This window comes from Hippocampus zosterae, chromosome 6 (assembly GCF_025434085.1).
Source record: "Hippocampus zosterae strain Florida chromosome 6, ASM2543408v3, whole genome shotgun sequence".
Taxonomy (NCBI): Eukaryota; Metazoa; Chordata; class Actinopteri; order Syngnathiformes; family Syngnathidae; genus Hippocampus; species Hippocampus zosterae.
The window spans coordinates 3016272-3043660 of NC_067456.1; the positions used below are offsets into that span (position 1 = coordinate 3016272).

The window sequence follows — 27389 nt, forward strand, 5'->3', positions numbered from 1 at the left end:
TCTGAAGGTGGTTATATTTTCAAATAATAATTTCCACATCATTAGAAGGGACATTGCAATATCCCGTCACTGGGTCAGCTGTTTTTTTTTCTACTACTCAAATGGTCCTTGGGGGCCACCATGTTAGTGACCCCTAATCTATATTGTTTATAGATAAACTATATGCATTTATAGTTTTTCTGATACAGACTACATTCTCAGTTTTGCACAGTTCTCATCCATTTCTGAATATACGGCCTTGTATCCATGTACAGGACTTCTCAGTATTACTGCCTGATTTTTGATTCTATGATCCTACTTTGCTGCTGTAAACCTGAAGTTCCCCATCACTGGACTAATAATGGCCAATTCTATTCTATTCTAAAATCCAATGCAGCTAAATAACACTGAAAATAGTCAACACAAAACATTGTTGAATGACCTCAATTTTTTTTTTTTCACGAGAGGGCTTGGATTGAATCACTTCAAATGGGCGGTAAACGATGAGTTTTTGTTACAAAAACAGACAAACTAAAATCGAAATTGAATAAATGTGTGTTACAGAAAATATGGAACTACAAAATACATATTTAAGATACTAGTTCATCTTTTAACAAAAAGAAAAACGACAACTTCGAAAAATTATACATATTGTTACTCAAATAAAACATGTAGAAGTGCAACGTTGCATCATGAAATAGCAAAAAGAAGAAGAATAAAATGTTGCATCAGATTTCCGGGTGACGTCACCAGCCGTCACCGCCACTCGGCGCTCGTCGTGACAGTCCCAAAAGCTCGCAAAACCGCGAACAAGTCGCTCAAAGTGGGCCAGATTGTCACTTGTTATGGCCGAATTGCCTGTCGTGGAGAAAATGAGCCAACTCAACGTGGCCGAAGGTCAAAAGGTATCGTATCGCCTTCGTTTCTAGCAACGCTCATTCAATGTAGCTGGTTAGCTTAGCCTAGCCGCCGCTCTGTTCACATTGACGACAACTAGCAAAGCGCCGCTCACGTGTCGCTGTAATAACTTTGTAATGTGTCAACAAGCACGTCCCTTGTCATCATTCGGGATGCCAATCAATAGTTTAGCGACTCGGTACTGTGATTATGTGGAGTCGACACTGGCACACGCACGTAGCATTGAGTAAACACAAGTTCATATCCTGTACTGTGTGATGTTTGGACAGGGGGGAGCATTCAATGGGAAAGATGGAGGAAAGAAGAAGGTCAAAAATAATGCAGGAGATGCTGGAGGCAGAGCTGAGGTGACCAACAAAAACGTGTTTTCATTTCCTGTACATCAGTAGTTTATATTTATACACTTAGAAATGTGTTTATTTGCTCCCCCGCCCCCCACAGCTTTCACCAGCACCCGAGTACATAGACGAGCGCCTGACATTGTACGCTAAGCTCAAAGCTGAGCATGATGCCCTCATGGCAGAGAGGGCTGCGAAGGAGTCTCGTCCCATTAAAGTTACCTTACCGGACGGGAAGGTGGTAGACGCAGAGACTTGGAAGACCACGCCCTACCAAGTGGCTTGTGGAATCAGGTTAGTTTACTGTGGTTACGTTTTTAAACTACCTAAATGGGGAAATATTCACTGTGGCCCTACCAAATGCAATGATAAATAGATGAGGAGGGCTGGAGACTGACCAGTATGCTTGCAAATGCTGTCAAGTATTCAGCCAGCTGGTAAAAAAGTAAAATATTTGCGCGAGCATGAGTGCATGTTTTAATGCTCTCTCTCTGCAGAGTAAAAGTTAGAAATGTGGTTGGAAGTCACAGTCTTTTTTTTTTTTTTTAATATTACTTCTTGGGCATACTTTTCCTTCTTTGGGTGAAAAAAAAAAGTAGCAGCAGAAGGTTGTTCGGCTTCAAGGCAAAGCTTGAGCAGAAATAAATGATCTTCGTATGTTGTTTCCCTCTTGTGCTATTTCATTGTGAAGCCCTGCCTTTGCAACGCCACGCGTATTATCAGTGTTGTCAATCTTGACTATTGTTATTATGCGACAACTATTATTTTGGACACGTCCGAGCACTTTTGAACTACACTCGTCATCTCTTTCAAGCGTAACTCAACGTCGTAGCGTGAATTTGATGAATTATGTCCCGCTGTGGCATCTAGTCAAGGTCTGGCCGACAACACTGTGATCGCCAAGGTCAACAAAGACGTGTGGGATCTGGACCGGCCTTTGGAGGACGACTGCAGCCTCGAGTTGCTCAAGTTTGACGATGACGAAGCTCAAGCTGTAAGTCCAAAGCCGCCAATCATTGTCGATCGCGATAAAAATAAAGCACACATTGTTATGTAAGCTGAAACGAAAAATCAATCGATGTTTAAGAAACGTTGCTATGGAAGTGGAAGAAAATAAAAGACAACCTTTCTATGTCCTTGAAGGTTTACTGGCATTCCAGCGCTCATATCCTGGGCGAAGCCATGGAGCGAGTGTACGGGGGCTGCCTGTGCTACGGCCCGCCCATCGAGAACGGCTTCTACTACGACATGTTCCTCGACGGCAACGAGTGAGTGGCGCGGACTGCGGCTTGGCCTTTCTCCAAACGGCCGTCAATGAGCTGAGTTTTTTTTTGAATCGCGTGGACGGGAGATGAACTAGCTTCCTTTTTTCCACCGCAATTTTCTCAGGCTGCTGGAGAGTGCGGCCTAATTAATTCCATAACCCCTCTTAATGAAGTCATGTTATGCTAATGGCCTTCCTGACTGACTGAGTCTTACGAAGGAGATTTTGACATTGCAAGACCCTCGCAGCCAATTACTCTCCACTATTAGTCGAGATTTCTCAAAAGGTTCCTTCGCTAATCACAACGGTGCTGACACTTGGATGCCCTTTAAACACCGGCGCACTAAATTTAGCTTGCGCTTTCGAAGTAGTTTGAATATCAATGCGAGATGCAGCGTTGGCATTTCTACTTTGTGGAATTTGTGTGCAGCGGGGTGTCGAGCAACGACTTCCCCTGTCTGGAGGGCTTGTGCAAGAAAATCATCAAGGAGAAGCAGCCGTTTGAGAGACTGGAGATCAAAAAGGAAACCCTGCTGGAAATGTTCAAGGTATTCCACAAAAGGAGCATCAGCCGAGCGAAACCTCGCGATTCGTGCCGGATCGGGACTGCCGCCAAAAGGTGAAATCTGCCAAGAATTGATGCAAAAGGAGGTTGCAGTTGCTTGTAGATGCCACAAGATGGCGGCAAAAAGGGGTGCAAAAGGAGGTTGCAGTTGCTTGTAGATGCCACAAGATGGCGGCAAAAAGGAGTGCAAAAGGAGGTTGCAGTTGCTTGTAGATGCCACAAGAGGGCGGCAAAAAGGAGAGATTCATAAAACATCAACACCACGCGCACGTCGTAGACAATCTCGGATTCGTGCTATTCAGACCTTAAATTGAGGCTCATTAAGCGCAAACGAATACCGAATGTGGGCTGCAACTGAAAGTCATTCCACTAACTTGCTCCGATGTGCACACAACAAATCGTAAGGAACACAAACAAAGTAGACCGCATACTCTTCAGTTTCGATTTTGAGAGTGTGTGTGGTGCATTCAAGGACCACCAACTAAACAGGACACCTCAAAGGCAGGCAAAAAAATTTGATATAAAAATGGCAAAGATGTTCAGCAAATAACAGAGGATATGTTAAAAATAAAAATACACCTGCAAAGGCCAAACGGCTAATATGCGGCGGCTTGCCGTTAAACAGACATTCTCCGTCTTGACAGTACAACAAGTTCAAGTGCCGCATACTGAACGAGAAGGTCACAACTCCCACCACGACAGTTTACAGGTGAGTCGACGTTTGTCGCCGCGGGTGACGCCTCCTTTGCGTTTCAACCATCCCGACGTTTCAGGTGCGGCCCTTTAATCGATTTGTGTCGGGGTCCACACGTGAGGCACACGGGAAAAATCAAGGCGCTTAAGATCCACAAGGTGAGCCACCTCCCTTCCGCGGGTTTTGTTTGCGGTTCGTGCCACAATTAATTTGGATTTGTTCAATTCATCTGAACTCGATACATCCGGGAAACTTCCAACGTAAGGAAATAAAAGTCTTGAATTACGCAAGGCGGCTATCCGGGCCGTAATCCTCACAATGCGTTTGTATTTTCGGCGCACAGAACTCGTCCACATACTGGGAGGGAAAAGCGGACATGGAGACCCTCCAGAGGATCTATGGAATCTCCTTCCCAGACCCCAAAATGCTAAAAGAGTGGGAAAAGTTTCAGGAAGAGGCCAAGAACAGAGATCATCGCAAACTGGGCCGGGTATGAATTTACGGCGCTCACAAAGTAGACCACGTGTCACGGTCTCTTTTTTTTTTTTTTCTTTTTTCGTCTTTGCCTCACCCAGCCAAAATGACTCGTGAACGCTTTTCAGCTTTGAGTGATGCTAAATTGAGCTGACTGCAGCAATCAGGTCTCGTTTACTAGCGCCGCTTTCTCGGGCAGATTGAGTTCATTTCAGCCAAGCTGCGGAGAACAAAAAAAAAAAAAAAAAAGAAGAGCTTAGAAAGACAAATCCTCATTCCAGCACGTGATGAGTCGGTTTGACCTAAATGCAAATGTGTCCTCCTCAGGAACAGGACCTGTTCTTCTTCCACGACCTGAGTCCAGGCAGTTGCTTCTTTCTGCCCAAAGGCGCCTTCATCTACAACACCCTGATCGAGTTCATCAGAGTAAGTCCGAGTCCGCGTTGGACAAAAAGTGAGTCCACTGGTGGCCGGGCAGATACTTTTGGTCATGTTTGAGGTTGAAGCGAGTTGACGCCAAAAGCGAGTTGCGGGACACGATTTCGAATGGGAGGTGTGGTAATTACGCAAAGAAAACGTAATCGTGATTCACTGACTGATTTGGTTCGTTCATTCATTCATTCATTCATTCATTCATTCATTCATTCATTCATCTTCCGAGCCGCTTGATCCTCACTAGGGTCACGGGGGGTGCTGGAGCCTATCCCAGCCGTCTTCGGGCAGTAGGCGGGGGACACCCTGAATCGGTTGCCAGCCAATCGCAGGGCACACAGAAATGAACAACCATTCGCACTCACACCTAGGGACAATTTAGAGTGTTCAATCAGCCTGCCACGCATGTTTTTGGAATGTGGGAGGAAACCGGAGCACCCGGAGAAAACCCACGCAGGCCCGGAGGAGAACATGCAAACTCCACACAGGGAGGCCGGAGCTGGAATCGAACCCGGTACCTCTGCACTGTGAAGCCGACGTGCTAACCACTGGACTACCGGGTCGCCCCTTATATTATCAAAAATGACAATTTTTTTTCTATTTTATGGGTGTGCTTGTTATCGCCCAGTTAGCATAGCAACAAAGACAGCTAGCACGTATGCTTTAGTAGTAAGACTCAAAATATCATCATTGATTTGCTACCCTGTAACTATAATCACAATTTACTGTTCAAATCAAATACAGCTTTCTTGATTTAATGAAGTCATATTTTTGAGCACCCGGAGAAAAGCCACGCAGGCCCGGGGAGAACATGAAAACTCCACACAGGGAGGCCGGAGCTGGAATCGAACCCGGTACCCCTGCACTGTGAAGCCGACGTGCTAACCACTGGACTACCGGGCCTCCCCGATTTGGTTCACGTGTCCGAAAAATGTTTCATTTCATTCGCTCTTTGAATTCCGGCAATGGGCTCAACTCCTGATGAGCTTCTATTCAAAGCCGGGCTTATTTTTTTTTTTCCCCCCCCGTGGCAGAGTGAGTACCGCAAAAGGGGCTTCCAGGAGGTGGTGACGCCCAACATCTACAACAGCAAACTCTGGCAGACCTCCGGTCACTGGCAGCACTACAGCGAAAACATGTTCTCCTTCGAGGTGGAGAAGGAAATTTTCGCCCTCAAACCTATGAACTGCCCCGGCCACTGGTGAGGGGCGCCCCTTTTTGCGTCCGCGCTATTTTTTAAAATTCTTTTTTTTTTGGAGTTTCTCATTTCCCCTGGTGTAATTTCAGTCTGATGTTCGATCACCGGCCGCGCTCCTGGCGAGAGCTGCCGCTTCGTATGGCCGACTTTGGCGTCCTGCACCGCAACGAGCTGTCGGGAGCCCTCACCGGCCTCACCCGCGTCCGCCGCTTCCAGCAGGACGACGCTCACATCTTCTGCTCCATGGATCAGGTGAGGCCAACCGCCGCCGCCGCTTCGAAGCGCTAACAAGCCGTCAGAACGTATCGGTTTCAAACTGCGTCGCTGCTTTTGGCGCTCAGATCGAGGATGAGATCAAAGGCTGCCTGGACTTCCTCCGCACCGTGTACGACGTGTTCGGCTTCTCGTTCAAGCTAAACCTGTCCACGAGACCCGAGAAATTCTTGGGGGAGCCCGCCGTCTGGGAGCAAGCGGAGAAGGTAATCAATGCTCGCCTCCCTTGTTTTTCTTGTCAACCGCTCGCGCTAAAGTCTCGGGGGAGCAAAGATGGCCCCCAGTCGTGATGTTATCAAGATAGAAATTGAAGAGCCTCGCCGCAAAACGGCGCTCGCTTCTCCCAAGACAAAGAACATCTATATTTAAAAACAAACGGGCGGCGTTGCGCACGTCTGCCGTCAGCGAAAAATGTGCTTTGTTCTCCTGAGACTTTATCTCGCCACAGAGATTTTCCGACATTTGTCAGCTCCTTTGCGAGATACGATTGTATCCCTCGACCAAATGAAGGATGACACCGAATGAATTCACCCATTTTTGTGATTCTGTCTCCATAAATAAAAGGAAAGTTGTACATTGGTGCATTGCGGACTAGGTTGAAGTGGCGGGATCGTAAACGACTCACTTTTTTTTGTGTTTTTTTTTGTGCTACTGGCAGTGAATTGCGCTCGAATGTTGTGTTTTACATTTACGGAATGAAATGGCAAGTTTTTTTTTTTTCTTTGCCAGCAACTGGAGAACAGCTTGAATGACTTTGGGGAGAAATGGGTTCTCAACCCGGGAGATGGAGCTTTCTACGGGCCAAAGGTGAACCAGCGAACAAGGCCCCGAACTGCCAATCAGCGGGCGGGCGGGTGGTGGGGTCGCGCGTTTTCGATTTAACTTCTGGTCTCGTTTCCACGCAGATCGACATTCAGATCAAGGACGCCATCGGCCGATACCATCAGTGTGCCACCATCCAGCTGGACTTCCAGCTCCCCATTCGCTTCAATCTCTCCTTTGTTAGGTGCTTATCCAGCTCGATGGCTACAATTCCTCCGGCCTGAGGAAAATCTATGCAAATCTCTTCCGAGTGATGCTTTGGAGCGCTGTTCTGTTCAACTCTTTTGACAGCCCGGAGCTGGCAACGGGGCAGGGGCGGAGCAATCGGGATCGTTCAATGAAAATGTCTCCTGTTCAAGCAGAAACTCACGTTTTTGCTTTGTCAGAAGCAGACATCCGTGCAAAATAGTTCTCCTTGCCATCATGCAAAGCATTACAGTACCATTTATTCATTCATTCATTCATTCATCTTCCGAGCCGCTTGATCCTCACTAGGGTCGCGGGGGGTGCTGGAGCCCATCCCAGCTGTCTTCGGGCAGTAGGCGGGGGACACCCTGAATCGGTTGCCAGCCAATCGCAGGGCACACAGAAACGAACAACCATTCGCACTCACACTCACGCCTAGGGACAATTTAGTGTGTTCAATCAGCCTGCCACGCATGTTTTTGAAAATGTGGGAGGAAACCGGAGCACCCGGAGAAAACCCACGCAGGCCCGGGGAGAACATGAAAACTCCACACAGGGAGGCCGGAGCTGGAATCGAACCCGGTACCTCTGCACTGTGAAGCCGACGTGCTAACCACTGGACTACCGGGCCGCCCACAGTACCATTTAAAAATATATATTTCACTTCAACGTAGTAGCAACATATCCAAAGCTTGCTCCTACCCAAAGTTTTTATATTGAAGTCGCATCTGACTTGCAGTGAGGTAAATAAATGGAAAGTTTTCAACTGTGACAACCGCAACCCTCTTCGCAGCCCCGACGGAGACGACAAGAAGAGACCGGTGATCATCCACCGAGCCATCCTGGGATCAGTCGAGCGCATGATCGCCATCCTGACCGAAAACTACGGAGGCAAATGGTTCGTTGGAAAGCATTCCCTCGATTTATTATTATTATTTTTCTGTATGGTCGTATCGCAGAAGAAATGCGCTAATAAAATGTCCCCCACAGGCCGCTCTGGCTGTCACCTCGCCAAGTTATGGTCGTACCCGTGGGACCGACCTGTGAGGAGTATGCTCAGAAGGTAAATAAAGATGCATCTCCACCTGACCCGATGTTCCAAGGAACTTTTAGTTCTCGGCACCTTTCGCTGGAACTAAAAGGATCCCGCGGCCTGCTGTTTCTGCCGCCGACGCGGTCCTGAAACGTTTTATGTCCATCGCACTACAGCCTTTGGCCCCAAAAGGTTCAGGAACTAAGCTGGCCGGGTCTTCGGTCTCCCAAAAAATGTTCACGTAATCATTTTAATATTAATAACAATACATGTTATTCATAGAGCACCTCACTCTCCGAATTAAATACTGTAATATTTATGATAAGATGCATTAAATCACTCATGAATAAAAAAAAGGCTTCATTTCACTCGCAGGATTACAGTTTCTTATCTCGCCATCAAAAAGTTCCTCGTCGTAAAGCCGTAGATATGCACTGGAAATAATGTGAAGGTGACGCAATCTTTTGTAAAGGGTAATAACTAAGACAATAACTATCATGAAAAATGCATTTAAATATCGCGCACGTCAGAACACGCGTTGACGGCACTCAATTCAGCGTGTTTTCATCAAACAGGATAATGTACTGCACTCAAAAAATAGGACTGTGGCGTTCTTGTTGTAGGAGGGAAAGTAGGCGTACTAAGAGAACATAAACTCCCCCATCATCTTGGAGATGCATTACTGCCACCAAGTGGACCGGAGACTTATTGCATTCACGTTTGACCAGCAAGCAGCGGTGTGGAAATACGATCCGCGATTTATCCATCCGGAGACTTTTTACAGTGGCCTGGCCTTTTTCTTTCTGTTAACTGTCCAGGTTCGACAAGACTTCCACAACGCCGGCTTCATGAGCGACGTGGACCTGGATCCCGGATGCACTCTGAACAAGAAAATCCGAAACGCCCAACTGGCACAGTACAACTTCATCCTGGGTCAGTGATTTGATCGCCGCTCGTCCTAACCCGCTCTCCCTCGCTAAGGTCTTTCCCTACTTGTTGCTCTCGCGAAACAGTGCTGGGGGAGAAGGAGAAGACGAGCAACACCGTGAACGTGCGCACTCGGGATAACAAAGTTCACGGCGAGCGCGGCGTGGACGACTGCATCCAGCGTCTCAAAGAGCTCAAATCGTCCAAGAGTCGGAACGCGGAGGAGGACTTCTGAGACGTTTGGTGTTATCTTAGCATCTCAATTTATGGGGAAAGGGGCTCTGGCTTTTTTTTTTTTTTTTTTTTGTAATTAAAAAGAAGCCAAACTAATTTTTCAACATGCATTCTGTTATTGATCATGTGACTTGCGCGCCATCATGTGTAACTTGGTCTCCTATATTACAACTGTAATTGAAAAATTTCCTGCGTTTAACAAGTCAGTCTGGTTGATTTCTTTATGTTGTCTTTTTGGTTTCAGGGAATTATACATGAGTTGCAATTTTGGTAACTAAACGGTCTAATCTTGATTTGTGTGCGTGTGTGTGTTCAAATTACCTTATGTTGGCTCTTTCTGTCAGAACGGTCTTCACGGACAAAGAACAGCATCGACATTACACTCTCTGGTGGGGGGAAAAAATGGAATGGTCAATACACGTGTACAATTAGATGATTTTTAGATGAAATTTATTTTGAATATATCATCTCAAAATGAAATGTAGTTCTTTTCATTTTAGCGAAACACTTAGTTGATATTTGTATTATATATCCTCCTTGGGTCGCAGATGAGCGCGAGCCACGCTGACTCCCGCTCACACCTTATGTGAGGCAGACAAACCAACGACATGGTCTCCGTCCCAGATAAGAGGAAATACATCCTCCAGTAAACAATGTGGTGTCATGAATTAAAAAGTTTACAGTCACAACCATTTCTAGAGGTTAGAAAATGTGGATGTTTCCTATCATTTAAAATGCATTCTTTACGCTCCCTCACTTTATCAATTAATACTATGTATCAATTTTTCAATCCATCCATTCCTGTCGTTAGGACTTTGTCTCACCACTAGTGGGCGCTGTTTCTATCCACCAGAAACCAAAATGTAGTCAGAGCCACTGCAAAACCACTCGATTGTACAAGATGGCGTCACTAATTTTCACAAGACTCGGCCGTAAACAGGTAAATGTGCAATTAAGCAACTGCTCTGCTGCTGACCTCACGATGTGCCCCCCCCCCCGCCCCTCCCGTTTTATTTGGAAATGTCCCCTTTAAGTCATGCGAATGCGCCCCATTACTTTAAGTAGGCACATTAAGTTTAAAGTTGGAGTAAATAGATTTTCACATCTTCGGAGGACGTGATAAGTTAAGTGAGCGCGGGCCAAGGCAAACATTGATTTTGGCTGCTCTGACACTTACAGGTGATTAAAAATTAAGAGAGGCTGACAGCGGTGTTGGCCTCGGGGAAGTTTCCTGCACCAAATAAATTCAGTTAAAGGTATAGCCGGACTAAATTTTATGGGTGGGGATATATTTTTTTAAAAAAACGCTTCACACGGTAACTGAACAGCAATCCATGCTGAATGTTTTTTTTTTAACACAAACTCACACACACACACACACACACTTGTTTTCTTATTTGTGAGTAACAGGGTTGATTTGGTTTGAGTGAAAAACAAAAACACATTAGCCCATGGTCAGAACAATTAGCCTAATGACGTCATTTGTGCTGAGTCATTTAGCTCTTCCTCTATATGTGTGTGTGTGTGTGTGTGTTGGGGGTTTAGAAATCGGGTGTGAGGATGTTGAAATACACAATTTAAGAGCATCATTCTTCAATTTGATGCTCAAAGAAGACGTCAACAAAATCATGCCCCCCCCATGGGAAAGAAAATGTGAAATTCAAACATATTTTATGATATGATGATATATCATAAAATAAATTGGCCATGAAGAGGGAATGACAAGTTATGTTTTGTGGTATTTTAAACACTATTTAGAAATCCCTTTCCCGTTACATTTTGTCATTTGGATTATTCATCTAATCCTGGAACAACACAACCCCCTTTCCCCCTTTACTGTATCTAATCCCACCACAAGGGGGAACAAAAGAACCGGGTATCATGACAGGTTATCATGAAGCAAGCGTGGGAGTTAAAAAGAACCAACTAACAAACACACAAAAAATAACACAAAGGTAAGGGTTAATGAAAGAGTCGATGGAGTAGACGAGTGTCAACAGACGGCAGCGGTGGAGTCGGGAGTCCCCGTTGGATCCGCTCTGAATGCTTCAATGGCAGTCTGGCCTCCCAACTCGAAGGGTCACAACGCTCCAGTGAGCTGAGCAAACCTCGCTTTCTCCTCACTCGCGTGCATTTATTTGCAAAGTACCACACGTTCAAGTGGTCCCTCTGCAGCAGCCTGTCACTAAGATGATGCGGCGGGTGGAACTCCGTCGACGCGTTTCATTCAATCACATAAATAGTCTTGCTTTGCTGCTGGAGATCTTAAGGCCATAAATTCCTGGAATAAGTCAAGGATTAACAACTAATCCAAGACTTTTATATTCTGTATATAGCAGGGATTCTTAAAGCGTAGCAGCGGACTCGTTTAGCGGTGCCTGAAAAATAAGCGAAATGAAAATGACAATTCAGTCGACATCGAACAAATTGGAGGTAACTTTGGATGACCTCAAATAACTCACAACGACATGAGATGTGTCATCTTAAAAAAAGCAAGCTACCTTTCAACACTTTTGGGCGTGTCACGGATAAATTATCCGCACAAAAATGAGCACATCGAAAACGAAGTGAGTATTCCGTTTAACGTGGCTCCATCTAGTGGATGTATGATGCAAGTGCAGCCACCATTGTAGCTCTGATTCCAAGCGCCTTATAATGTGGTGCGCCCTATTTACAAAAACAGTTTTAAAATAGGCCAGTCAATAACAAGCGACTTATAGTGCGGAAAAAAATATAATTTAAAATGTCGTCACTAATAAAACATCTAGAAATCAATGACGTTCCACCTGCGAGGCAAGAACATCCAGCCATTTTCTATAACGCTTGTCCGTAGTAGGATCGTGGGTGAGCCGAAGCCTCTCCCAGCTGATTTTGGGGTGTACCCTGGACTGGTTGCCAGCCAATCGCAGGGCACATACAGACAAAAAAAACCCCAACAATAAAACTAAACTACTTCTGCTTGGAGGACGGCTGGAAGACACGAAATATAGAGTTGACAATGTCGATTTTAACAACATGCGTATTCTAAGCTAATTAGCATGTGCTTGTCACAGAAAAAAAACAATGTGCGTTGATTCTGGTAATTACCTACCAGAGAGTAGATAATTGCATTTTCCAATTGCAAACCATTCCTGTAAATCTCGATAGCTTCACTTGGGACTTGACTGCCTTCATTTTCTCCCTGCGGTTAAAGACGCTTGTTGCGCCTCTGTTTTCTTTGTCACCATCGCAACCGCTTGGAAAGTCGCCGTGTGTATAACGTAGGCCAAAGACTGTATTTTAAAAAAAATCACACACACTGGCATCCAAAAGCCTGCAGTGACGCCGTCCCAGTTCACGCCAGACTCATGTTGCTTCTGGACTCCCGAAAGGCATTTTTGAATTGCGACCAACCATTCGCGATTCACAACACATGAATGCACGCACAGTTTCCCGACACCTACACGCCTGTGCGGGAACGCAAGCGAACCCGAAATTATGGTCAGCCGCCAGCTAAGTTAGCTTGGCTCGGCCGAAACGACCCGCCGTCTTTAATATCATTATATGTCGCCAAATTATACGCTTTTAATTGGGACTCGTTTGAACATTCTAGCGTATTGAAACATCTTTTTGTTGTTGTTGTTGTTTGTTTTTCTTCACGTTTTCAAAATATATGTGCTCATGTACCAGCATAAATTAGGCAAACCACTTCACACCGGGGGGGGGGGAGGCTTTACTCCTGCACTCGCACCCCGTACGCGGCCAACACCAACATTTCCCGGTAAAAGTGGACGACGATGATGTAGGTCTGGAGGAGCGACAAACACAATACAGCTGCATCATGTCAACGCGCAAACCAACAACAGCGCACTGGTACGCTCGAGAGTCAGCAATAAAGCTCCGAAAAAGGCACAAGTGAGCTGTTTGCCAACTTCTTCAAGAATGTAAGCCCCCCCCCCCCCCCAAATTTGTGTTTCGATTTCGAACCATTTGCTTAAATACACACAACCAATACCACTCACATTCACACTTTCGAGTCAAGACAATTTTGAGTCTTAGCAAGAATGTTTGCGGAATGCGGGAGGAAGCGGCAGTACCTGGAGAATACCTCGGGAAAGATTTGCGGCCGACGTGCTAACCGCGACCCAACTGTGCTGTCTCTTTCAACATCATTACACTGTCAACTATTATTTTGACAAGTGCTGAAGTTTAACTATTGGTTTTCCCCAGCGGTAAAAACTCACGAGAGTACTTTTATGAACCACAGATGCCTCACCAAAAACGCATTTGCAAGCGTTGAGCCACACTGAGACGAGTTAGCACCATGCAATGGAAAACATGTACGAAAGCAGCCTGAGTCAGGACTGAACCGAGTGATCACTTGCAAAGTAACGGCTAAGACTATTCTTACTTACAAGTGAAACAGAAACAGTGAAAAATATAAAAAAAATTTTGGGAGCTTGGCTACAATGTCCCATCCTTTAACATGCTAAGCTACGCTATGCTATGCTATGGAACACAAGCTGGATTCGTTTCCCTTTCGTCCATGACTCTCTCATGATTGTTTGCAAAGTTGCCCGTTTCCGTCTTTGCTAGCTCTCACGTATTGGTTGTTGTTTGTGTCTCGTGTCCACCTTACACTAACGGACGGAGATGACGGGAGCGCGCCGGGATTCCGCTAAAAGTCTGAACACTCAGACTTTCAGTTGTCAGTCCGAGGCTGGGAACACGGTTAGCTTGTTATGCCGGCGTTAGCTAAGCTATACTGGAAATATTGTGGCTCTTCCGTAGCACTGTCATTGAAAGCACTGTACAGTCTGTGTTTTCTGACAAAGCGGGTCACCCGTTGGGGCGTCGTGAATGACTTCTTTCTCACCTTGCTTTGAGTCAAATAGTGCCTTCCTGACGCGCAGATGGCCAGATGTTTAGGTTGGACCGTCGCCGCATCACAGGCCTCGGTGCTAAGAGCGCTTGTGATTTATCCAAATTGTATTGGTCTCAGCTCCTCCCCCGCCACCCCCAGCCTCTCCGGGGTGGCTTACTTTGACCTTCAAGTGGGAGGCTCTTGGCGAGAAGGCCTCACCAGCGTGCCCGCAATTCACCGTCGGCTGACAGGCCTGATGAAGTTGAAGCCGACAGCTGCATAAATCACCGGCTCATGGTGCTAATAGGGGGCAGTATAAAATCCAGTGCGGACCACCCAGGCTGTGGGGAAGGAATGGGAGCATCAAGTCATATCTGGTGCGCAGCACTGTGTGTATATGGCAGCTGAAGTGCTCCCCCCCCCCCCCCCCTGTTGCCACCCGGCCGGTTCCAGTACGAGGGGCTCTCCTAGCAACACAGGAAAGGCCTGTCTGGCATTCATGGGGCCGTGATTCATATTTGGCACTTTCATAAAGGTTCCAGGCTGCTTGGCTTGTTGGGGGGTGGGGGGGGGGGGGGTGCTTCTTTTTGCCCCTTTGAAGAAGAAAAAATAAAATAACAAACCCTATAAACATTTCAAGGCCTCTAATTGAACAGGAGCCTGAGCTTTCTCATCTTTCATATCAACCTCTCAATACTTGCACTGCTCCTTAAAATTGGCGCTGGCCACTCTGCGTTATTCAGCTTTGTAGCGTGTGTGGTATATTTTTGTCAGCTGAAAGGAAAATGCTCGAGTTGGGTGAGCGGTGTAGCTAACAGAGGTGTGGAAGTGTCTGTTTGCGGGACCTCTTGCTTTGTCAAAATGCACATAAGCAACACGAGCGGAGCGAGAGGGGGCGGGGCATCAGCACCACAAAGCCCGGAGATTTGTTCAAGAACAACACTGGGACACCATGTTACATCGGGGTTGAAAATGCACGGGGCCCACCTCTAGGGCCAAATCCCTGCCTTTGCTTTGTTTTCGTGCATGACCTCTGCTCGGTTCTAACTGTTGAATGATGTTATCAGTGGGGGTTGGCCAGTAGAGGGCGCTGGGGTGCCACTGACGCACAAATGGTGGTCACCACATTAATATTCCTTGATGTAATTCATTCATTCATTCATTCATCTTCCGTACCGCTCGATCCTCACTAGGGTCGCGGGGGGTGCTGGAGCCTATCCCAGCAGTCTCCGGGCAGTAGGCGGGGGACACCCTGAATCGGTTGCCAGCCAATCGCAGGGCACACAGAGACGAACAACCATTCGCACTCACACTCACACCTAGGGACAATTTAGAGTGTTCAATCAGCCTGCCACGCATATTTTGGAATGTGGGAGGAAACCGGAGCACCCGGAGAAAACCCACGCAGGCCCGGGGAGAACATGCAAGCTCCACACAGGGAGGCCGGAGCTGGAATCGAACCCGGTTCCTCTGCACTGTGACGCCGAAGTGCTAACCACTGGACTACCGGGCCGCCCTTCCTTGATGTAATAATAAAACAAAAATGCTTTTCAGCTCATCAGTATGGCCCTAATATTAGTAAATCGCAGAGGATAAAGAATATATGACTTTTCAAGAACAACAGACATTATGTTCTACAATTACATATACACCAAATCGACCTTTTTTGGGCTATGCGTTTATCACACCATTGAATACGTGTGCTTGTTTTAACAGAGTACATTTCAAAAATCCCGTTATGTGACTCGGGCTTTGCATCCTTTCCACATGGAGGCGATCTGCCACCGACAGAAAGACACCTGACGAGCCCACAGTGGGCCCGAGGAGACACGCGGCACGCCTGTTCATGTTGACATTCCCGCTGTTGGCAAAATATCCAGTTGCTACGCTGAACTGAGCGACGTCCGTTTGAGTGTTTGGGAATGTACGCCGTGTGGCTAATTGCCCAGCAGTCAACACGACGTGCCCCCCCCCCCCACCCCCCCACCCTACACTAAATGCACCCTGACGTGATGTCACACCCTAAAGTGACATCATGCCTTGTATAAACTTGAACAACTCGACTGCAAAGAGAGACCATTTTGCCAACGACTTGTCGGCTACTTTTAACGCAGTCATGGGAGAGGCGACTGGATTGACTCCAGCCCAATAATAGAGCCTTTTGTAGCGGCCCCCGCCCACCCGTCCACATCTGTCCGGAATCGCCTCCCCTAATTACCCCGAGTTAGTCTTTGGAATTGTCAGCGTTAATGTTCAACTGTCAAACGTCTGCGTGGTGGCGACACGCTCCAACATGACTCATTGGACTGTCGAGCTGGAAGAAAAATAAGGCTTTTCCCCGTTCGGTCTGCTCCGCTTGGAGGTGTTCAGTCCTCTCTCATGATCGCATTCGCACTTTCTTATGGTACATTGAGCTTTCTTTTTTTTTGGGGGGGGGGGAACAATCACACATTATGATGCTTGTTGTAGTGTACTGATGAAAATGTAGCAAAATGCTAACAGGGAGCCCTCGTTCAGCAATGTGGTGCCCAGAGGCATTCGGTAGCCCGCAAAGACTACAGAGATCCCCCCCCCCCACCCCCAATTATTATTTTTTTAGGTCCTTTTCTGACTTTTTTATTTTTTATTTTTTGGGCTCTGAACTGTAGCATTTGCAATCTGGAAATTGCATTCTACTCCATTGCAGTGTTTCAATTTGATTAATTTTAATCAAAAGCCCCCGGTTTTACATGGGGGCTTTTCGAAAAATACTTCACCAGTGATGGGACATTGTGATTGTCCAGGAATGTTGTCAAAGTGATCGCTTAAATTAATATTATTGCCACGTCACCAAACTGTGAAAAAAAAAAAAACATATGTATATATTTAGATGTTAAACACTCATTCATTCATTCATCTTCCTAACTGCTTGATCCTCACTAGGGTCGCGGGGGATGCTGGAGCCTATCCCAGCTGTCTTCGGGCAGTAGGCGGGGGACACCCTGAATCGGTTGCCAGCCAATCGCAGGGCACACAGAAACGAACAACCATCCGCACTCACACTCACACCTAGGGACAATTTAGAGCGTCCAATCAGCCTGCCATGCATATTTTTGGAATGTGGGAGGAAACCGGAGCACCCGGAGAAAACCCACGCAGTCCCCGGGGAGAACATGCAAACTCCACACAGGGAGGCCGGAGCTGGAATCGAACCCGGTACCTCTGCACTGTGAAGCCGACGTGCTAACCACTGGACTACATGCCCCCCCCCCCCTCCTCACCCCCCCCCCCCAAAATTTTTTGACGCTGTTAAAAGAAGAGCAAATTCGCCGACTTCCAGTGACAAAAGCACGTTTTCATTGCGGCCTTTAATTGTTTTGCCGACAAAAGGGAAGGATCGTGGCTGCGGAAATGTTGTGGCTGGCGATCTCTCAGCGGCAACCTTTTGAGATGCATCCGATGCCTTGAGCGGGAGCGACGCAACCGTATTGATGGGTATAAAAGCGAAACAAACTCTGTTGACAAGACGGAGAGCTGTGCAAACACCAGATTAGAGAGGAGATGAAAGGAAGAGGAAACCCGCTCGGTGGGTCGCTGCCAAGCCGCCGCTACTCTCGGGCTTTTCTTTCGCTGCCGTTCGCAAGCTCACCTCGTTGAATGACATCAACATGAGAATTGAATCTGGTCACGCTCTTTTGGTTTTGGTGGAGGCTTATTCCTGCGACGGTTTGAGGGGCGGCAGAGTTCGGCAAAACCTCCTTCGAGGGAATATATTCATTCGTGCGGTGGTTACTTCCTCTGTGTACAAACAACAGTCGGACTGAGAAGAGCGAAAAGAATCACTTTGAAACGAGCGACCTCAAAGGATTATTTGGCCAAAGCCTAACGGCAAGCTAAGCTACACCGAGTACCTTTGGATGCCCTGTCGTGAACAGCAAAAATCTGCAATTGACGCCCCCACTTGAAAGCCTTTTAATTGCCGACAGATACCACAAGATGGCGGCAAAACCATACTTGTAAACCTCTTCAACTCACTTCAACATAGTTCCTTGGCACCAAGATGCTGGCTGGTTAAAGCACTCCTGTTGAAGCTCCTCAACTCACTTCCACATCATTCTTTGACACCAAGATGCCACAAGGTGGCAGCAGAGCACGACTTGCGAAGCTCCTCAACTTCATCATCATGCCATAAATACCCGAGAGCCATATCCTGCCTATTTTGGACCCCTCGCCACCTCAACGCACCTGATTCAAACGATCAGCTCATCAGCAAGCTCTGTATTAGCTTGAAATGATCCTGAGCAATTGAATCGGGTGTGTTGGAGTTGGGGGGGCTCTAAAACAGGCAGGATATGGCTCTCAAGGAACCGGAGTACCCTACCCCTGCCATAAAAAGTGGCAAAACTCTACGAATGAAGCTTCTCAACTGACCTCAACATAGTTCCTTGGCATCAAGATTCCGGCACGGCTAATGAAGTTCCTTGGCTTCAACATGCCACGTGACAGTGACAAAGCACTACCTATCATGCTCCTCAACTCACACCAACATCGTTCTCTGGCAGCGAGATGCCGCAAAATGGTGGCAAAACACTGCTAGCGAAGCTGCTCAACTTATTTCAAAATAGTTTCTTGGCAATAAGACGCAATAAAATGGTGGCCATCACCACAAACGAAGCTCCACAACTAACCTCAACATAGTTACTTGGCAAAGCACTCTTAACGAAGCTCTTCAGCTGACTTCAACATAGTTGCTTGGAACCAAAATGCTACAAAATGGTGGCCATCACCACAAACGAAGCTTCACAACTAACCTCAACACAGTTACTTGGCAAAGCTCTCTTAACGAAGCTCTTCAGCTGACTTCAACATAGTTGCTTGGAACCAAAATGCTACAAAATGGTGGCCATCACCACAAACGAAGCTCCACAACTAACCTCAACATAGTTACTTGGCAAAGCTCTCTTAACGAAGCTCTTCAACTTACTTCAACATAGTTCCTTGGAACCAAAATGCTACCAAATGGTGGCCATCACCACAAACAAAGCTTCACAACTAACCTCAACATAGTTACTTGGCAAAGCACTCTTAACGAAGCTCTTGAACTTACTTCAACATAGTTGCTTGGAACCAAAATGCTACAAAATGGTGGCCATCACCACAAATGAAACTCCACAACTAACCTCAACATAGTTACTTGGCAAAGCTCTCTTAACGAAGCTCTTCAGCTGACTTCAACATAGTTGCTTGGAACCAAAATGCTACAAAATTGTGGCCATCACCACAAACGAAGCTCCACAACTAACCTCAACATAGTTACTTGGCAAAGAACTCTTAACGAAGCTCTTCAACTGACTTCAACATAGTTGCTTGGAACCAAAATGCTACAAAATGGTGGCCATCACCACAAACGAAGTTTCACAACTAACCTCAACATATTTACTTGGCAAAGCACTCTTAACGAAGCTCTTCAACTGACTTCAACATAGTTGCTTGGAACCAAAATGCTACAAAATGGTGGCCATCACCACAAACGAAGCTCCACAACTAACATAGTTACTTGGCAAAGCACTCTTAACGAAGCTCTTCAGCTGACTTCAACATAGTTGCTTGGAACCAAAATGCTACCAAATGGTGGCCATCACCACAAACGAAGTTTCACAACTAACCTCAACATAGTTACTTGGCAAAGCACTCTTAACGAAGCTCTTCAACTGACTTCAACATAGTTGCTTGGAACCAAAATGCTACAAGATGGGGGCAAAGCAATTTACTTCATGTGGCGGCACTGTGCAGTGGTGGTTAGCATGTCTGCCTCGCACTCAATAGATTGTGGGTTCAACTCTCCCTGTGCTTGGGTGGGTTTTGCTCCGCCTCCTTCAACTTCCATTCCAAAAACAAAATATTTCAAAAGCATCCATATTCTGCTTATTAAAGGCTCATAGGGGCAAATATCAGCGTGGATGGTCGCTTGTTTGGATGCGCTGCGCGACTAGCTAGCGGGAAGAGGGGCACCAACGTCTTTGAAGCGGGTGCGTGGCTGACAATAAATAATTACCGATGTGAAAAATGAGAAATCAAGCAGATTTCAATGACGCCACAGTTGCGAGACGTGTCGCTTTGCGTGCACACTTGATCTTCCCACGACGAGGTGCCATCAAAGGACACATGGTGCGCTCTCCCGGTCGCTCCTCCTCTTCGCGGCGGTGACAAAAGCAGCCGTCGTGTTGTTTGGTTAGCGTCGCTGTAACCCGCCAAAGCGGCGCTCCGTCACACGGCGGCCAAGCGCGGAACGACAAACGCTGACAGGCAGTGTCGGTTGCTAAACAACCACGGTAGGCATGTTTGGAGACGAGCGCTCTTCCTGGGGCTTTAGGGCCCCTCGCTGTGCTGTGGGCCGGCCACATCTTGCCTGCGGGAGAAGTGTGACAGAGAGACCTGACAGCTCTGATGCCTTGCCCAAGGACCCCGGGTGTCACGGGGGCACAATGGGAGACGACTGAGTGGCCCCCGGGACCCGAACAACACGGCGGCGGCACCCGCTGGACGCTTCGAAAGAGCTCGAGACAAAAGAGCAGCCAACAAAAGCGCCATGTTAAATTAGGCATTCGGGCCACAAGTGCACGGAAAAAAAAAAAAATCATAAAAAGATATGAAACGGACAATCGCGAGCGAGCCGGCGACGACAAAGAGCTTCGTGTGTACGGGAGCTGCACTTTGCAGATCCATCAGGAGAATCTGATTAGAAGAGCCGGCCCGGCCTGTTGTAACTTGTCGTCGGCAAAGCAAAGCGTCACGTTACACTGGGCTACTCTCGCTTGGTTGCACGATTGTTTTGTTGGTGCCCTTGATTCACAAGCCGCCAAAGTACATCAAGAAGTACTGTACAGATAATTGAAAAAAAAACCCAACAAAAAAAAACTAGGCGGCCCGGTAGTCCAGTGGTTAGCACGTCGGCTTCACAGTGCAGTAGTACCGGGTTCGATTCCAGCTCCGGCCTCCCTGTGTGGAGTTTGCATGTTCTCCCCGGGCCTGCGTGGGTTTTCTCCGGGTGCTCCGGTTTCCTCCCACATTCCAAAAACATGCGTGGTAGGCTGATTGAACACTCTAAATTGTCCCTAGGTGTGAGTGTGAGCGTGGATGGTTGTTCGTCTCTGTGTGCCCTGCGATTGGCTGGCAACCGATTCAGGGTGTCCCCCGCCTACTGCCTGGAAACGGCTGGGATAGGCTCCAGCACCCCCCCCACCCGCAAACCCTTGTGAGGATCAAGCGGTATGGAAGATGAATGAATGAAAAAAAAACTACGCTACATACATGGTGAGCAGAAAGCGAACAAAAAAAAAATCAATTTTTAGGTCGGAATTATGGATTTGAGCAAACCCATCAAAATAAAAGCGGTTGATGGGAACCGGAGAAAAATACTCACCCACAAAATACAAATAAAGAACGTCAAATTCCTTCCATAAATATTGACGAGCTCTCATGACTTGTTTTTTCCCCATGCGGACCTCAAAAAAAAAGGACCGGGGTGTAATTCACAAGGCAGTTTATTCATGTGATTGAACGTCATCTTTTTTTTTTTTTTTTCTTTCTTGCAGTAGTAGTTTTATGATTTAATTACAAGTGCAAAACTATGAGGAATAGCGAAAAGTTGAACGGGGGCGGGGGGGGGGGGGGGCTGGAGGATAATTACAGGGAGGGAAAAACCTTGTCAGAGGAATTCACTGGGATTTATTCGCGAGTGAAAGGATTCCCTGTGAGCCTGAAATAAATTTTAATTGCAGTAAGCTGAGAGAGTCCCCCCCCCCCCTCCTCCCACCGACCCTGATGAGTTGTGCAAAAAAAAAAAAAAAAACGGAAATGGGTCTCCATACATTCACACGAAACACTGCAAAAATCACGCAGGTCCTCTCACATAACACAAACTGGGTCCTTAAATGTCATTAAAAAAAGAGAACCAACAAAAAAAAAAAAAAAAAAGAGAAAAAGGAAAAGGCCAATCTTGGAAATGTTGTCTTGAGTTCAATGAGAAGCCAAAGTCTAATCAAAGAGCCTTTGGAATGCGTCTTTTCGATATCCTTTGGCAAAACAGCCCGCTTTGCCCTCGTCTCTCGCTTGTCAAAGCACGTCGTGGTATTTATGGGGCTGGTTTTCCGCTTTTTTGTGCTGCGCTTGATCCCTTTTTCGACGCTGGTGTGTTCGCGCCAGGCATTTGATTGTCTCGCTTTGCTGATCAAGTGGCGTGTCGTTGTCTTTTGTTTCTCGTACAGTAGCACCACTTTGTTCCCATGACTTCATAAATCAATTTTATTCGTCTGTTTTGTGTGTTCAATTACTTGTGGGTTTGTTTTTTTGGTCAACTTTTCTTTTTTGCACACAGCATGGTTACTATAATTGAGGGAATTTTCATTGCGGTGAGTTTTTATTTCGTTTTGCTTTTTAAATGTAGTTAAGTTTGGAATTTGTTTTCAGGCTAGCTTGGATTGTTTTTATTAGCTTTAGTCGTTTCAAAAATGTTGAGCTTTAGTCTCGTTTTTTTTTTTTTTTAGTTTCATTTTGGTATTCGTTTTTCTCAGTTTACCCCCCGTTCACCCCGGTCCTTAAAAACCTCCACTGGCTCCCCGTTCCCCAGCCTATTCAATTTAAACTGCTCCTACTCACCTATAAAGGCCTTCACAATCAGGCCGCCTCCTATCTTTCCGACCTCCTCAAACACAAACCTCCTCACCATCCCCGTGACCAAGCTCAAAACCTGGGGGGGGGGACCGAGCCTTCTCTGTCGCCGCCCCCACCCTCTGGAACGCTCTACCACAACACATCCGCAACTGTACTGACCTCCAATCCTTCAAATCATCCCTAAAAACTCACCTGTTCCGCGATGCTTTTAATACCTTTTAATCCCTTTTACCCATTTTTCTTTTGTTCATCTAAATGTGCTTTTGTAAATGATGTATGCTTGTTTTAAATGCACATTTTTATTCTGTGTTTTTATGCTCTTGTAAAGTGTCTTTGAGTGGGATGAAAAGCGCTTTCAAATAAAATGTATTATTATTATTATTATTATTATTACATGTGAATGTTTGCATTTCAGACTGATTTTAAAATGACCGCTGCAGGGGAGCCATTCGAGCCAAAAGTCAAACACGCAAACTTGTCGCCGAAGAGCAACATCATCTGGCGGGGCTTTTTATTTTTATTTTAAAGAACTTCAATCCCAGGCACTTGTAAAAGGTCCCTCTCTCGGATAATACCAAAATAAATGCATTTCAAATCGCATACGTATCCACTACAATTATAGATAGTTCTGCAAACGTAAAATAAAATAAGATAAGATAAGATAAGATGAGATATCCTTTATTTGTCCCACACTGGGTCCAAAAAAATGTCGCTCCCGTTAGGTTTTGTTCTTTTTAACTCTCATTTTTATTTCATTACATCCATGAAAATGTTTTCCCAACGTGAGTTTTAGTCACGTCGTTAGTTTTCCTGAAGTCCGCAGCTGACTGTTACGACAGACCGAGAATTCAAACAAGTTTATCGGCTCAGGCGATTGCCGCCATTTTGTATCGCAAGAGGAAAAACTTTATTCTTCTCCGCTATCTGCTGCAACACTTGAAAGCTCAGGTTTACTTGACCCCCACCCACCAAAAAAAAGACATCTATCTGATCAGCGGTTCCAAAAGGTGCGCGTCGGACGGATGGAAATCAATCAGTGAGGAGATAAAAGCTGCGCTCTGCCTGGAAAAGCGGGCGAGTAAAAGTTAGAAATGAGCAGCGGACAGGTGTCGGCAGACGCATGTGTCCGCAGCATTCCCGACTTTCGCCAGAAAATGACAGGGAGGGGGGGAAACGGTGTGGGCGGACAGGGAGACGGATAGAGACGGATGGACATGGAGAGAAGGGAGGCCGAGACGTGACGATGTCTCCTTTCTTGCAAAGCGGTCAAAGTATTATTTGATACACATCAAATGTCGCCGAACTAGCCTGACATTAAATGAATCGAATCCAATTCCCGAATGTCTAAAAATGTTTCCAACCAACGTCCTTGTTACTGGATCAGTTTCACCCCCCCCACCCCCGAGCCCACTCCCAACCTTCGAACAAGTTGAAGCCTGCCATTGGGCACCTCGGGAGTGCAGAGGCCCGTAATTGGGCTTGAAGCAAAAGGAGGGGAGTCACATTCCCGCCATTAGTCCGATACAAAGCTCCCGCTGATTCCCCGCAGGGTGGAAACCTTTCCAGGGGGGGTGGAATCTCATCTCAATCTTAAGCGTACTCATTTCTACTTCCTTTTCTTTCACCGTCAAGCGGCGGTGGCGGTGGAAAAATGGATGATTCCAACAAGACATCTCATCTCATCTTCCAAGCCGCTTGATCCTCACTAGGAGCCTATTCCAGCTGACTTCGGGGCAGTAGGCGGGGGACACCCTGAATCGGTTGCCAGCCAATCGCAGGGCACACAGAAACGAAAAACCATCCGCGCTCACGCTCACACCTAGGGACAATTTAGAGTGTTCAATCAGCCTGCCACGCATGTTTTTGGAATGTGGGAGGAAACCGGAGCACCCGCAGAAAACCCACGCAGGCCCGGGGAGAACATGCAAACTCCACACAGGGAGGCCGGCGCTAGAATCGAACCCGGTACCTCTGCACTGTGAAGCCGACGTGCTAACCACTGGACTACCGGGCCGCCCTGGGACCATTTCCATCTTCATCTAATGTTAAAAAAAAAAAAAAAAGACAAAACTTCCTCTTGTCCCGAGGCTAATTCTTCCGCCTCCAAAAAAACATCTTGTTCCGTGAGAGGCACGATTAAAAGGGGGGGGGGGGGGGGGGGCTTATCCACATGCTTTATAGGATCCTCCAAGAGCTGACTCTTCACCAGCTGGTAAAATTATCCACCATGGTCACGAAATCTTTCCCCTTTAGCCCCCTCATAGACGGGAATAATCGTCTGCTTTCGCTTGACCTTTGTCCCATTTTTTTTCTCTCTCTCTCTCAAGTGCGAGTTGGATGAGAAAATAGTTGTGACACTCGGTCCGCTTGCTGTCAGAATAGATAAAGTCACCGCCATCCGCGGACCTCGGGGGAAATTTGTGGCGAGGAATCGGCTAATAATTTTTAACACGTGACGCCGTCCCACTTTCCATCACGGAGGGAGCTTCAAAAGGGGGGGGGGGGAAGATGGTATTTATATTTATTGATGGAGCCATAATTCAGTTCTCCTCTAAAGCCACTCAGGTTTCATTGGACCGGGCAGGGGGGGGGGGGGGGGGGAATCGAAACCAGATGAGACCGGGGGCCCCCGACTCTGGCTGAACTTTCACTTTAAGCCTGCAAGGTTGCCGGGTTGATTCCTGAGAGGTTCGAGTTCCTTCCTGCCCCATCGAAACTCCTGAAAGACTTTATTGATTCCTCAGTGTGAAGATGCGTTTCAGCACCCCGGTGGCGCACCCCCCCCCCCTTCCAGCTCAAAACAAGACTGACGTAAAAAAAAATGATTTCTGGCATCGCTCGGCCTATTTAAGTCGTAAAGAAAGGCAGAATTGTGTCCGGCCCTGTCGCGGCACATGTCGAACTGAAAACATGAAGGAAACACGTGACCGCGCAGTGGAGGGGGGGTCGGTGGGGGGGTGGCATCTATTCCGCCTCTCGCCGTGCCAACGGGATTTCCACAAAGCAAACACTGGTTAGCCTCGAAAAAATTTAGTGCGGAGAGCCACCGCAGTGGGCTAGCTCACTTCCAGAAAATAGCCGAGCCCCTTCAGGCACCATGGTGTGTATGTGTGTGTGTGTGTGAGAGTGTGTGTGTGTGTGTGTGTGTGTGAGAGAGAGAGAAAATGCGTAATCCATATGATTCCATGTCGGCCCAGATATCTGCAGCGATGACTAATTCGCTGGCAGTGTTCCAAAGTGGATGAGGCTTGACTTTGCTGGAGATTCCCCCCCCCCCCAAAAAAAAAAGAGGGGCGGTGGGATGGGGGCGGGTATGGAGGTTGCAGTATATCAATTACAGAGACTGGAGCCCTACAATCTCAGCTCCTCAGTCATCATCCGCGCTACGCCTGCATGCTCCACTGCTATTCATGCTCCTTTGCTGTAATCACAGACGGGAAAGAAGAAGAAGAAGAAGAAGAAGAAAAAAAAAAGTTGCGTTCCGCTGCCCGCATGCCGTCACCTCTTGCGTGTTGTTTACAGCATCATCGATCAGCTGTGAAATTTTAGGACGCGCTCCAAATTGTCGCTAGGTATCCTCTCCCTGTCCGGACGCAGCTGTTTGCAATGTACTTCACAGTCACTTCCAGCGTTGCGCCGTCCTTTTCCCAGGCATTGAGAACAATGGCGTGATGTCATGAGGCCAAATTTCCAGTCCGCTGTCCAATTTAGCAATCACCTCCATCTGGATGAAGGGAATCTTTTGAGTGAGGTCACAAACTCCATGTGGGGGCTTCTGTGTTGCAGCATTACACCTCTCCCCTATCAGTCTGTACAAAGGTCTCGGATAACTCTATCCAGAATTTTGTTTGCTTTCGAGATGAAACATAAAACTTTGGGAAAGCTTAGCCTTTCGGTCGGCTTCGTGGTGATGCTAATTATTAGCATCTTACGACCCTTGAAAAAACGGCTTGAAAACAAAGCAGCAAGGGAGAGGCACGATGACATGATTTTGTGTCATAGTTTCTTTATCCTCCGTGAAGAACAACTCGCCTCGATGTCATGATTCAGTGGGAAGTTTATCACTCATCAGCCTCCGGCATGAAACCTTGTTTTATTCATTCATTCATTCATTCATCTTCCGGACCGCTTGATCCTCACTAGGGTCGCGGGGGGTGCTGGAGCCTATCCCAGCTGTCTCCGGGCAGTAGGCGGGGGACACCCTGAATCGGTTGCCAGCCAATCGCAGGGCACACAGAGACGAACAACCATTCGCACTCTCACTCACACCTAAGGACAATTTAGAGTGTTCAATCAGCCTGCCACGCATGTTTTTGGAATGTGGGAGGAAACCGGAGCACCCGGAGAAAACCCACGCAGGCCCGGGGAGAACATGCAAACTCCACACAGGGAGGCCGGAGCAGGAATCGAACCCGGTACCTCTGCACTGTGACGCCGACGTGCTAACCACTGGACTACCGGGCCGCAACCTTGTTTTAAAGTCAAATAAAACAACGCCACTTCACATTCAGTCCACACCACATGGTTAACGTTGAGTGCAATTTAGGAAGTTTCGAG

At 47.0% G+C, this 27389-nt stretch overlaps 2 protein-coding genes and 1 long non-coding RNA gene across 4 annotated transcripts in view; 1 reads left to right on the forward strand and 2 right to left on the reverse strand.

Moving 5' to 3' along the window:
* gas1a (growth arrest-specific 1a) overlaps window positions 1-27389 on the reverse strand; it is a 134831-nt gene that overhangs the window by 76353 nt on the left and 31089 nt on the right. The window lies entirely within an intron of this gene.
* tars1 (threonyl-tRNA synthetase 1) lies at window positions 700-9409 on the forward strand. The gene is made up of 19 exons (XM_052068093.1): window positions 700-884; window positions 1167-1244; window positions 1339-1529; window positions 2106-2229; window positions 2379-2503; window positions 2930-3047; window positions 3709-3773; window positions 3838-3916; window positions 4102-4248; window positions 4560-4658; window positions 5699-5865; window positions 5952-6114; window positions 6204-6341; window positions 6865-6942; window positions 7041-7141; window positions 7937-8041; window positions 8134-8206; window positions 8995-9109; window positions 9190-9409. The coding sequence occupies exons 1-19, from the start codon at window positions 825-827 to the stop codon at window positions 9336-9338; spliced, it is 2175 nt and encodes a 724-aa protein (XP_051924053.1). The 5' UTR covers window positions 700-824; the 3' UTR covers window positions 9339-9409.
* Window positions 9619-27389, reverse strand: part of LOC127602179 (uncharacterized) — a 56743-nt gene continuing 38972 nt past the window's right edge. The window contains exon 4 of the long non-coding RNA XR_007962716.1: window positions 9619-9721. This is a non-coding gene — a long non-coding RNA (uncharacterized LOC127602179). The remainder of the gene's footprint in view (window positions 9722-27389) is intronic.

Coding starts and splice junctions, on each gene's coding strand:
- tars1 (XM_052068093.1), top strand. CDS start 825: ATGGCCGAATTGCCTGTCGTGGAGAAAATGAGCCAACTCAACGTGGCC. Junction 2,230..2,378: donor ACGATGACGAAGCTCAAGCT/GTAAGTCCAAAG, acceptor ATGTCCTTGAAG/GTTTACTGGCATTCCAGCGC. Junction 8,042..8,133: donor GAAAACTACGGAGGCAAATG/GTTCGTTGGAAA, acceptor TGTCCCCCACAG/GCCGCTCTGGCTGTCACCTC.